The sequence below is a fragment of the Delphinapterus leucas genome, chromosome 19 (genome assembly GCF_059928025.1).
Source record: "Delphinapterus leucas isolate spDelLeu-1000000601 "Yukka" chromosome 19, BTC_Dleu_Yukka2, whole genome shotgun sequence".
In the NCBI taxonomy this organism is placed as follows: domain Eukaryota; kingdom Metazoa; phylum Chordata; class Mammalia; order Artiodactyla; family Monodontidae; genus Delphinapterus; species Delphinapterus leucas.
In genome coordinates this window covers 61,367,715-61,379,393 of record NC_143147.1, presented here as the reverse complement: position 1 = coordinate 61,379,393, position 11,679 = coordinate 61,367,715, and the positions used below count along the sequence as shown (strand labels likewise).

At 61.3% G+C, this 11,679-nt stretch overlaps 1 protein-coding gene across 14 annotated transcripts; it reads left to right on the top strand.

Moving 5' to 3' along the window:
• Positions 1-388: 388 nt before the first annotated feature.
• On the top strand, positions 389-11,648 carry TMC8 (transmembrane channel like 8). Of its 14 annotated transcripts, none has more exons than XM_089901598.1 (17): positions 395-781; positions 1,421-1,574; positions 1,767-1,915; positions 2,262-2,411; positions 2,703-2,785; positions 3,316-3,452; positions 3,735-3,882; positions 4,224-4,394; positions 4,695-4,834; positions 6,307-6,430; positions 6,774-6,871; positions 7,054-7,237; positions 7,393-7,523; positions 7,613-7,771; positions 8,196-8,274; positions 8,705-8,861; positions 9,448-9,577. In XM_089901598.1, exons 2-17 carry the CDS (start codon positions 1,423-1,425, stop codon positions 9,468-9,470), a joined length of 2,085 nt encoding a protein of 694 aa, XP_089757724.1. In that variant the 5' UTR covers positions 395-781; positions 1,421-1,422; the 3' UTR covers positions 9,471-9,577. The 14 variants fall into 14 exon arrangements, 13 of the variants coding, with proteins under 13 accessions (XP_089757727.1, XP_089757723.1, XP_022445170.2 ...); XR_002646810.3 differs by having other exon boundaries at positions 398-781; positions 8,224-8,274; positions 8,762-8,861; positions 9,448-9,560; XM_089901597.1 differs by lacking the exon at positions 9,448-9,577 and having other exon boundaries at positions 390-781; positions 7,465-7,523; positions 8,705-9,325.
• The last annotated feature ends 31 nt before the right edge of the window (positions 11,649-11,679 follow it).

Below are 11,679 nucleotides of genomic sequence, written 5' to 3'. Positions count from 1 at the left end.
TGTGCCCAGCACCAGCACCCAGCCTGGGGCCTGGCATGGGGCGCGGGGCGGGGGGGCGGGGGTGTCTGGAAAATCAGGAGGGGAAGCAGGCAGGGAGGCAGAAAAAACACTGGAGCTCTTTAGGGATGAGGGGGGGCCCTCAAGGAGGCGGAGAGGGAGTTGGAAGGACAGGACCGCGGGGCCTCCCAGGGGGTCCCAAGAGAGAGAAAGGGCCGAGACAACTCGCCGGGGCGGGGCATGAGTGCAGCGGGTTCCTGAGCGCTTCCTATAGGCCAGGCGCTGGGCCGCTTCGGCTATAAGTGCCAAAGATCGAGGCGGGAAGTTGAGAAATAACGCCTAGGGCCTCTGAAAATCGAGCAGCCCTGAGCGGTCGGACCCACCCCCTAAGTTATTGCACTGTCGTGCCCTCTGAGCCGAGCGGAGCCGGGGCTACCGGCGGATAAGGGGCGGGGCCTGCGCCCAGCCGACCGCAGCCCCGCAGGGTCAGACCTTCGGCCCAGAAGCCGCGGGTCCCCCGTGGGGAGAGGAAGGGCCCGACCCCCGCCCAGCGCGCACGCGCAGCGCCTCACCTGCCTGCTGGCGCTCCGCGCCCCCTCAGGAAGTGCGGGCCTCAGTGGAGCGCGGAGGAAGTGCCGGAGGCGGGGGAGAGAGGAGTGCGGGGAGGCGACGGCTAGGGGTGCTGGGGTTCCTGTCATATGACCCCTCCCCTCGGCTCTCTCGCAGCCCCGCCGGGAGTGGCGGGAGCCAGTCGGAGGACGGTCTCTAGGTCCCTTGTCCCCAGGTGAGCTGGGTGCAGAGTGAGGGGAGGGGGGATCGTGAGGGGGTGGAAGAGAGAACTGAGGCCGAGGAGCTGCTGGCAGCTGGCGCGGAAGGGGTGAGAACCGCTGCTGAGGGGCAGAGGGGTCCCTTCCTTCCTTTCCCACGGCCGGGGCTGTAGCCACGCTTCCCCATTTGGGTTCCATGGGGGGCCGGGGTGGACCCAGTCCCGGGATCTGGACCACCAGGTAGAAGACAAGAGGAGGTCCCAACACGTCCAGGTTCGAGGTGTTGCAGTATGCTGAATCCAGGGAACTGCTGGGGTTTGCGGCAGAGAGGTCTTCCCAATGGGAGAATCGGCACGTGGAATTGTCCCTTGCCAGGGGGCGATGGGGAAGGGCTGCGGCCGCTGGTAACCGGTTGCGGTGGGGCAGAGCGGGCCTTGGGCTCCACCGCACTTAACTGTGCCCACACCTGGCCTTGGCTTTGTTTGTGACGTCCCATCTTTCCGAGCCCTTTGGACCTTTCTCCCCGTCTGACAGATGGGGAAACTGAGGCCATACGTTGCTTTGAGATGTGGCCGGAGACTGAGCCAGATCTCCTCCAACAGCATCCCCTCCCAGGAGGGGGAAGCGTTACAACCCCAACTTCAACCCCATCACAGAGATGCTGAGGCAGTGGTCGGTGCAGGCCTCAGGGGAGCCAGAACCTGAGCCGGCCGGCGAGGAGCTGTGGGAGCAGGAGATGGAGCGGCTGTGCTCCTCCCAGGAACCTGTGCGGGTGCTGCCCTACGCCATGGTGGACAAGCGCTTCATCCGGTGGGTGCCCGAACACCCTGCCGAACACAGCGGAGGAGGAGCAGTGGGGGTGGGGAGAGGATGCAACTGTTGGTTGGGGGGGGTGGAAATCACCAGCAGTGGGAAGACTCCCTGGCCCAGGGTGCTGCTCTGCCTGGCCAGGTGGGCATGCTGGGTGACTCAGGGACCCCTCCCATCACCACCCCGTCCCAGGCAGCTGCGGGAGCCTGAGGGGGTGAAGACCTCGTGCTGGCAGCAGTGGCGTCGCAGGCAGCAGACTGCAGGACGGCGCCTGGGGGAGGCAGCACGGCGGCTGGCCCGGGGCTGTGGTCTCTGGGAGGGGGCTCTCTACGAGATCGGGGGTAGGACCCGAACCCCAATCCCCACTTCCTGCCTCCCCTCTCTGGAGTCTCAATGTCTAGTTTGGAAACCAGAGGAGGGCATTATCCCCCTGGCCATTGTACCCCTCCACCCCCACCAACCCACCCCGCCTTCCTCACACATCCCTCTCTGCCCCCAGAGCCACCCTTCAAACCTTGGTGGGTGATGGCACCCCTGGTGGCTGTTAGAGGTACTGCTAGGCCAGCCTCCAGAACTGGCCGTTACACTGAGGTCCCTGTGAGGCTGCTCACCCACACCCCACAACCCTCAGATTATCAGCTGGGCCCACGGCTCGGCGCCTCCGGACCCACCTGCTGTTCCCCGCAGGCCTCTTTGGCACCGGAATCCAGTCCTACTTCACCTTCCTTCGCTTCCTGCTGCTGCTTAACCTCCTGACCCTTCTTCTGACCACCAGCTTCGTCCTGCTGCCCCTGACCTGGCTCCGCCCCCCTGACAGAGGACCTGCTCTGAACTTCAGTGAGTGCCTGGCCCACGGAGGGAACAGTGCCCCCCGAGCCCACCTGAACCCTGTGGGGCCTGGTCCACTGGGACAGCCCCAACCCTCTGTGTCCAAACCCTGGGCATCGTCCTGCTTGGGTCCAGCCATGAGGCTCTACTCGATCTCGCCTTTTGCATAACAGGCCTCCTGACATGCCCTCATGACCCTGCTCAGGCCTCCTGATATTGGAGGTTTTGGAGTGAGAGGGGCAGAGTCTCACCTATGCCTTGGGGACCCTTCCCTATTGGACCCCTCTCCCTCCTCGACAGCCCTCCAGTGTCCTGGTGGCCACCAACCCCAGACTGGTGTTCCCAAGTTCAACAATCTACTTTGGAATGTTTTAACCGGCAGGGTGAGTGAGTCTGTACTGGCTGTGGACCAGGGAGGCTGGGGAACCTGGTGATCTAGCCTCAGGGAACCCCAGTCTAAGAGGACCCTCACCCCTCCAAGGGCACGTTGGCTTCTAGGGAGACGGTCCTCCACAGACAGGCTGGCTGGGTCAGCAGTGGGGTCAGAGAGAGGCTGAGGCCACTGTGCACAGCCCAGGCCCATGGACATGTGCCCACGGCCCTCAGAGCCCAGCTGGGGTCGGGGTTTGAAGGACAAGAAGGGAAAAAGTGTCCAGGATTCTGGGATAAGCACCACCCTACCCTCATCCCTGGAAGCCACTGGGTGGTTACCGTGCGGGCTCCCGTGTTCCAGTCCTGGCTCTTCTTCCAAGCTGTGTGTCCTTAGGCAAGTTGCCCAACCCTTCTGAGCCTCTGTGAAATGGGGATACTCTTATTCTCTACCTGATGGGGTCACTGTGAGGGCTAATGTGTTAACAGCAAGAAAACACTTAGCACACAGCCTGGCTCACTTGTCATCGTCTGACATCCCCAGGCCTTCAACAACACCTATCTCTTTTACGGCGCGTACCGAGCGGGGCCTGAGAGCAGCTCAATATACAGCATCCGCCTGGCCTACTTACTGAGCCCACTGGCCTGCCTGCTCCTCTGCTTCTGTGGGATTCTACGGCGGTGAGAGCAGAGCCCCTGCCTCCACCCCTTTCCAGGGGGTCTTCCCTGATCACCCCTGCTTGGCGTGGTACCCCCAAGCTGGCAGGGAGTCCCTGCCAATGGAGGTTCCAGGGCCGGAACTCTGCATCCCCAGCTGCAGACCTCAGGAGCGGGGCCACCGCTCCTGTGTCCCCACCCCCCCCACCCAGGCCGAGGCCAAAGGCTGCACTTAGGGCTGCCTGGGACTTCCCATCCCAGATCAGAGCCGAGCCGAGGCTGAGCCCTGGCCTCTGCCCCCTCCAGGATGGTGAAGGGGCTGCCACAGAAGATGTTCCTGGGCCAGGACTACAGGTCACCTCTCAGCGCCAAGGTCTTCTCTTCCTGGGACTTCTGCATCCAGGGGCAGGAGGCAGCCACCATCAAGAAGCATGAGATCAGCAATGAGTTCAAGGTGTGTGTGAGGATGTGCATGAGTGTGAGTTCTGAGAGTGAATGAGTGTGTGGCTTGAGTGTGGGAGTGTGTCTGTGTGTGTGTGTGTGCGCACACGGTTTTCCAGCTGGAGGCGGGGGCTGTGCCGTGTCTGGGTGTGAGCGCTCACCTGCACGGTACTCTGGGGGTGCCCTGGACAAAACCAGCCCGTCTGTCCCCGCCTCAGCGTCACCCCAACCTTGCCTAGAGCCTGGCAGCCTTTCTCCCCACGCACACCGACCTGGGGCTGTTTGCCAGCCCCCTCCCCTTCCACCTGGGCCAGCCGTAACCCACCTGTGCCCCTGCCCCTGCCCCCATGACAGGTGGAGCTGGAGGAGGGGCGTCACTTGCTGATGGTGCAGCATCAGACCCGGGCTCAGAGGGCCTGCCACCTGCTCACCTACCTGCGGGTCAACATCCTCATCGGGCTCCTGGTGGTTGGGGCCATCAGTGCTATCTTCTGGGCCACCAAGTACTCGCAGGACAACAAGGAGGTGCCAGGCGACTGACACGCATTTATTTAATCCTGGCCAGACCTGGGGGAGGAGACGGGATGGTTCCACTTTGCAGAAGAGGAAACCGAGGCTCACAGAGGTTAAAGCAATTTGCCCAAAGTCATAACCAAGTCAGACAGGCTCTACCTGTGGATACCCCCTGCTGCCACTGGGAATAATCCGTGGGCTTCCAGATTCCGGGCCTGCACCAGAGTTACACCTGAAGGGGGTCATAGGGGATGGGGGAGCCGCTGGGGGCCCTCCAGCCCGCGGCACCCCCTTATCCACTTCTCCCCACAGGAGTCCCTGTTTCTGCTGCTCCAGTACCTGCCCCCTGGGGTCATCGCCCTGGTCAACTTTCTGGGTCCCCTGCTGTTTGTTTTCCTGGTCCAGCTGGAAAACTACCCTCCCAACACTGAGGTCAACCTCACCCTTATCTGGTGAGTGACACCTGGGGGGGTGACAGGTGGGACGGAGTGTGGAGGGCATGGAAGGGCTGTGTCCTGCCGCCTGTCTTGGTTATCACCTGGCATCAGGAGTCCCGTGCAAGGGAAAGCAGGCAGCTGCTCCCACACACAGTCTGGCGGGCCCCGGTCTAAGGTTCTCCAGTCCCCACCATCCAAAGCAAGCCAGTGACTGTTTTTGCCAGGGCACGTTGGGTACCACAGTTACCTACCTAGGAACACAGCTCCCTCCCATGTGCCCTGAGGGTTTACACCCCTCACCTTGACACCCTCACGTGACCTGTGAAGTTAGGACCATCCTCACTGCCACTGGATAGATGAGGACACTGAGGTTTGAAAGGGTCAAGCGCCTTGGCCAAGGGAGGCTCCCCATGCCTTCTGGGTGCAGGTTCAAACTCAAGCTGTCCTCTGCCCCCAGGCTCTGCTCTGTCTCCTCTCCCAGGACTCAGGTCCTGCCTTGGACCCACCCACCCACAGGACCCCACACACACAACAGCTCCAGCCCAGGTTCTCTTTCCGTCTGCCACCCACCCCTCACTTGGCAGGGTCTGCTTTTCCTTGGGCTTCCCTGGCACAGAAGCTGTCCGGAGCCCATTCTGCGTATCTACCCATTCCGAGGTAGATTGTGTTTGCTTTGAAATTTTATTTTTGGAATGGGTAATAGCACGTGCACATGGTAAAAAAAAAAATTCAAAATGCTCAAAAGGATGGAAGATAAAAATAAGCCCCCACCACCCCTGCCTTCCTCAACACAAGAACCACTGTTCCCAGCCAGGCTCCGGCCGTGTATCAGCCTTGAAAGTCCACACTTTATGGGATTTCCCTGGCGGTCCAGTGGTTAAGACTCCGTGCTTCCAATGCAGAGGGCGCGGGTTCGATCCCTGGTCGGGGCACTAAGATCCCACGTGCTGTGAAGTATGGACAAAAAGTAAAAAAAAAAAAAAAAAGAAAGTCCACACTTTGATATAACGTGCAGGCAATCGTTTGGGGTTAGGCCACCCTACCTGTGTGATCCAGTTACATATTATTCAGGAGTATGCATGCACGTGTTTGTGATATATGGACAGTGTAAACGGACTAGGGCATTAATAGGCCTTAGAAGAGAGAGCTCACCTGCATTTATGATATAAAAGCACGTATGTGCCTGTGAATCTCCAAGCTGGGTGTGGGGGGAGGATGGCTGGACTGCCGTGTTTCCCAAACTGATGTAAACAGAACCTTTCTCCTGTGAATCATCTGGAGACCAAGATTCTAGGGAACGCACGTTGGGAAATATTGCCACGCATGGAGCAGTTTGGAAGGAGGCTGGGCTCTGGGTTTCGAGGGGGCTGGGCCCGGGAGAGACTTGAGCTCATGCAGATGTCAGCCACACCTGTGTCCCGAGTAGATGTGCCATGTACCTGGGCTCCTCCCCTGACACAGTCCCCGCCCCCTCCCCTAACCCCCAGGTGTGTGGTGCTGAAGCTGGCCAGCCTGGGAATGTTCTCCTTCTCGCTGGGGCAGACTTTGCTGTGCTTTGGCAGAAACAAGACCAGCTGTGAGTCCTACGGCTACAACGCATGTGACTACCAGGTGGCCGGTGACTCCATCAGGGCCTGTCCCTCCTGTCCTCTGCAAAGCCCCACCTCTTTGATCTCCTCGTCCTTCTCAGGGTCTCACCTTTGTGAGAGGCTGTGGGCAGAGTTGCCCACCCAGCAGTCACCTCCAGGGGGCGCCATTCACATTACATTCTGCGCTGTGCAGAGAGGCAGCCCAGACTGTGGGCTTTGTCTGCTGAAATCTTATCCCAGGCCCGGGTTTTAACTTAGCAATCATATCAGACTCCAGGCAAGGCTCCTAGACCACAGAGTCCCCCAACGGGTGGGTGAGGGGCGGTTGGGGACCGAGGGTAGTGACAGATGCCCCCTCTGACCAGTGCTGGGAGAACTCGGTGGGGGAGGAGCTGTACAAACTCAGCATCTTCAACTTCCTCCTCACGGTGGCCTTCACCTTCCTTGTCAGCCTGCCTAGGAGGTGAGCCACGTGGGGACACTACGGGGGTGGAGTGGGCGTGTCTCGGAGTGGCCAGTGGCCACAGCCAGGGGTGAGCACTTCTACATGCCTGTTACCGTGTGAGTGTGTTATGGTCCACAGCCAGGACCAACGAGGTCCACACACTTCTGGGTGGTGGGTACCTGGGCACTCCCCTCCCCCAGGCTGCTGGTGGAGCGGTTCTCGGGCCGGTTCTGGGCCTGGCTGGACCGGGAGGAGTTCCTGCTGCCCAAGAACGTGCTGGACATCGTGGAGGGACAGACAGTCACCTGGATGGGCCTCTTCTACTGCCCCCTGCTGCCCCTGCTTAACAGCATCTTCGTCTTCCTCACCTTCTACATCAAGAAGGTGAGGGCTCAGGGGCTGGGAGGGAGCAGGGCCGCACCTGTGTGGGCACCTCGAGCGCCATCAGCAGAGCAGCCCTCACCTCCTGCTGCTGCCCCGCCGGGCACCTCCCATCTGCACACTGCACTGAGGCCCCTGTGTCCTTGCTCGCTCCCTAGTACACCCTGCTGAGGAACTCCAGGGCGTCCCCTCGGCCATTCTGCGCCTCCAGCTCCATCTTCTTCTTCCAGCTGGTGCTCATCCTGGGCCTGCTCCTGGCCGCTGTGCCCCTGGGCTATGTGGTCAGCAGGTGAGGGGAGCAGACGGGCTGAGGCTGCCGGGCCGGCAGCTCGTCACCCGAGCACTGACACCGGCCCTCCTCTGGCGGTCTCTCCCCAGCATCCGCTCCTCCTGGGACTGTGGCCTCTTCACCAACTACTCAGCCCCCTGGCAGGTGGTCCCAGAGCTGGTGGCCCTCCGGCTCCCACCCCCTAGCCAGCGCATCCTCCACTACCTGGGCTCCCACGCCTTCAGCTTCCCCCTCCTCATCCTGCTCAGGTGCCTTTCAGGGCAGCAGGGGCCGAGGGAGGGGGCACCCCCAGCCAGTCTCATGGGATCTGGGGGCCAGACAAGGAGAGCCCAAGGTCGCAGGGAGCCAGGGGCCCAAGGGCAGGTGTCCTGGGGGTTGCCCTGTGCCCCTGGGCAGCCCCTGAAGGCCCTCACCTGTAAAGCGGGCACTTTAAGTGACCACTGGCGAAGCACGTTGCCCGGTGCAGACACGCTATGAGCCTGCCGCGCTTGTTATTCTTACTACCATTTAGAGGAGAGGGACTGAGCGACCAGTGGGAGGAAGGAGAGGAGAGAGAAAGCGGTGTCTAGGAACCTGGAAGAGAGAAGACCCCGGGAGGTGGTTTTTAAGAGACTGGGGTGGGGAAGGAGGAAGTAGGGGGCTGACTGACCTAGCATCCCCGTCTATCCAAAGCCTTGTCCTGACCGTGTGCGTCTCCCAGTCCCAGGCCAGCGCGAGGGCCATCCGGGGGCTCCGGAAGCAACTGGTGTGGGTGAGTGTCCGCCGGACTGGGGAGGGGTCACGGACTCCGGGCAAGACCCTGTCGGGAGTGTGGCCTCAGGCCGCGGATAGAAGCGGGGAAGGTGGAGGGAGGGAACCGGTGCCTCCGGCCGGGAACCAGTCAACAGGAATGTGGCTTTAGGCTTGGGGACCCGGTTTAATGGGAGTGTGGGCTTGGGCTGAAGTAGGAGGTGAAACTGGCGGGGGCGTGGTCTCTGGCTAGGCTGGGGCGGGACCTGATGGGGCGTGGCCTTGGGCTGGGGCGGGATTGGGAGGGGCGTGGTCTCTGGCCCGGCGGGGCGGGTCTAGGGATAGGGCGGGAGATTGGTGGGGCGGGGCCGCAGCGGGGGCGGGGAGGGGAAACTCTGGTGGGGCGGGGCCTCGGGGCTGCTACAGCGAGGTGGCCGCTTCTCCCGCGGCAGCTGGTGAGAGGAGGCGCCGCTCGTAAACCGGCTGCTCGCTCCCCTCTTCCGCCCCAGCAAGTGCAGGAGAAGTGGCACCTGGTGGATGACCTGTCGCGGCTGATGTCGGAGCCGGGCTCCGGCGACTCTCTGGGGCCTGAGTCCCCTCACTCCCGAGGTTCGCGCCCGAGATCCTTCTGCCCCGGATTCCCGTGCCCGGGCTCCCCGGGACCCAGGGCCCCCAGGCCGGAACCCTCCCTTGAGGATCCTGCCGGGTTGCGCGGTGTCCGGGTCCCCGCCCGTAGCTGCCGCTTCCCCAGCGGTTCGGAGCTGTAGCACCGACCCCCACCACCGCCCGGAGCTTCCCCAGGGCCCCGTGTGCAGCTCCCCACTTTCTGACCCCTCGCCCCACGCTCGTGACCCCAGGTGACCACCGCCTCTCTCAGTGGGCCCTCCAGCAGGGTGCCCCAAGGTGGGGTGCATATACCTAGGGGCATCAAGAAGAAAACATAGGAACTTGTATTTATATTTTTATGTCAATCCTTAAAAGTTTCTATTTTTGTTGAATGTTTTATAATATGCATAATATGTTAGTATAGTAACCCATGAATGCAGTTTATAAATACACATCCATTGGCAGTACTCAGGAATTGTTTATCCTGGGCAGTACCATTATAAAAGTCCAGAGACCTCCACCTGCGGGAAGGGGAAGGCCTGGCCGCAGTGAGAGCAAACAGTGGGGGCTTACTGTGCTCTGACTGCAGGCACCCTACACAACCTCCTGTGATTCCTCCTTCACGTGTGAGACCACTGAGACCCACAGACGTTATGAGTCAGCAAGGGGCAGAGCTCAGATCTGACCTGCATCAGGAGACACTCCGAGTGTGGGCCCCGGGAGGTAGCGGAGCCCGCTGCCCAGGAAGGCAGGGCTGCATCCAAGATTCCCAAGCCTCCGGTGCCGAGGCTGCAGAGGTTCTCAATCTGTGGTTCTCAGCCTTGGAGAACTCCTGAGAAGCCCCGTCAGATGCTGGCCCTGTGCCAGCGATTCTGACGCAATTGGTCCAGGTGCAGCCAGCAGCCAGACATCTGGACTTTCTAAAGCTCCCAGGTGACCCTCACCGGCAGCCAGGGTTGAGGATTGCTGGCCTAAAGAGCCGTCAGGAGGGAAGGTCAGGAGAAGCCCCAGGACGTGCTTGATGAGGCTCCACTTCCAGCAGCAGGAGGCCAGCGCCTGGCTGGATTCCCAGCCTGGACACGGCATCTGGGCGGCTCTGGCCCGGCGCCCTCAGTCCAGGGGCTTCACGTGGTCATTGCAGTCTTGGCTGGTTCAGCTACCTCCTGTCGCTGTCCCTCTCTCTCACTCACCCAGCATCACATGACCCATCCGCCTGTCAACAAGTGCCGGGCCCTGTTCTGGGGCTGGTGATGAGACTGCGGGAGACACGGGGAGCTACGTGCTCAGCTTGGGGAGGGCAACCAGTCTGGCCCCAAAGAAGGCGACACATGTTGTTAATTAGCAGCTTAGGGTCAACGTGTGGTCCCGGACCAGCAGCACCAACATCACCTGGGAACTTGTTAGAAAAGCCAGTTCTCAGGCCCCACCGCACCTCCTCTAAGGGTGGAGCCCAGCGACGTGGTTTAATGAGCCCCCGGGGGTGAGGCTGTTGGGTGCGAAGCGGGAGAACCTGCAGCACTGAGGCATCCAGGTCCTTCTCATCACCTTCACGTGCCTTCAGAGAACCCGCCAAGTGCATCACCGGATGTGAGGGGGACGAGCTTCGGGACCTTGAGGAACTCAAACTCGGGGCCTAGGTTTGCTTGACCAAAGCCTGGGGATGACACCGCCCTCCTCTGCGTGGTTGTGAGGATTGAATGAGCAGTTACTTATATAGTGTCCTTCCTAGGAGAGCAGTTGAGGCCCTATTACAACATGGTCATTGGCCTAAAGGAGCAAAGTGGGAGAGATGGGAAGGGGCCCAGATGGCCCTGTGACCGTGCCGGCCCAGCGAGGCAACCTGGGGCTCAGGGGGGAGCCATCGCAGTCAGCAGGAGGGATTCGTGGAGTGGGCGACTAGCGGGGCCTTGGGGGACGGAGGACTCGACAGGAGGTGAAGGCAGAGGAATGGCCTGAGCCATGGTGTAGAGACGGGCCGGGCGGGCCTGAGCTGTGGAAACTGGGACTCTGAGGCCTCTAGACTGGGCTCTGGGGCCCACGAGGACAACCAGAGTGAAGGCGGAACCAGCACACCTATGGCTGGGCTTGGAGAGCCCGGGGGTCCGGTAACGTTGAGTGTCTACCAGCAGCAAAGAAGACACACGTGGGCAGGGAGAGGCCCGTGGGGTTATTGCAGTAAGTGAAGCCAGGGTCTCTCCAGGCGCAGGAGCCCCAGTGCCTCCACCTTGGGGGGGGGGTCCCGGACTCTCCCCACCCAGTCCTGAGAGGGCTCCCAGCTACTCTGGCCAAGGCAGCCCAGCACAGATTCCCACCCAGGGGACCCTCCCAGGAAAGTGACGCAAGGAGGTGCTGGTAAGGCCATTTATCATAGAGGAGACTGGCCCTCGGTGGGCAGGAATCACGAAATGTCAGTCTAGTGGGTGACAGGAGAGCTTTGAGGACACCCTGACTCCGCTCCATCTAGGTGACCTGGGCTCACCTGGGGCAACCTACTCAGTGCTGTCACACCTGCAGCCTGTGGAGAAGAAGGGCAGAACAGCTCAGAGAAGCAGCCCTCATTTGATGGGGCACACAGGTGATGGCTGGAGAGGGGTAGTCGGGGTGAGGCAGTAGAGATGCCCCCGGTCCCACCAAGGCCTGGGGGAATTGTCCCTCGAGTCCACCCACCATTCTCTGCTCTGACTCTGGCTCCCCAGACACGCCGATACAAGGGGGAGGCTTCTCACGAGCTGCCTCAGCTCGAATCAGAAGCCCTGAGCACAACGTAGAAGAAAAACCTCGAGCTTCTGTGACTTCAGGCAACAGATTGCCCACAGCTGAG

Excerpts from the sequence above, each read along its gene's own strand:
- TMC8 (XM_089901596.1), top strand. The coding sequence starts at position 1,423 with ATGCTGAGGCAGTGGTCGGTGCAGGCCTCAGGGGAGCCAGAACCTGAG. Across the intron at positions 1,916-2,261 it reads GGCTCTCTACGAGATCGGGG|GCCTCTTTGGCACCGGAATC; the intron begins GTAGGACCCGAA and ends TGTTCCCCGCAG. Across the intron at positions 2,786-3,315 it reads GGAATGTTTTAACCGGCAGG|GCCTTCAACAACACCTATCT; the intron begins GTGAGTGAGTCT and ends TGACATCCCCAG.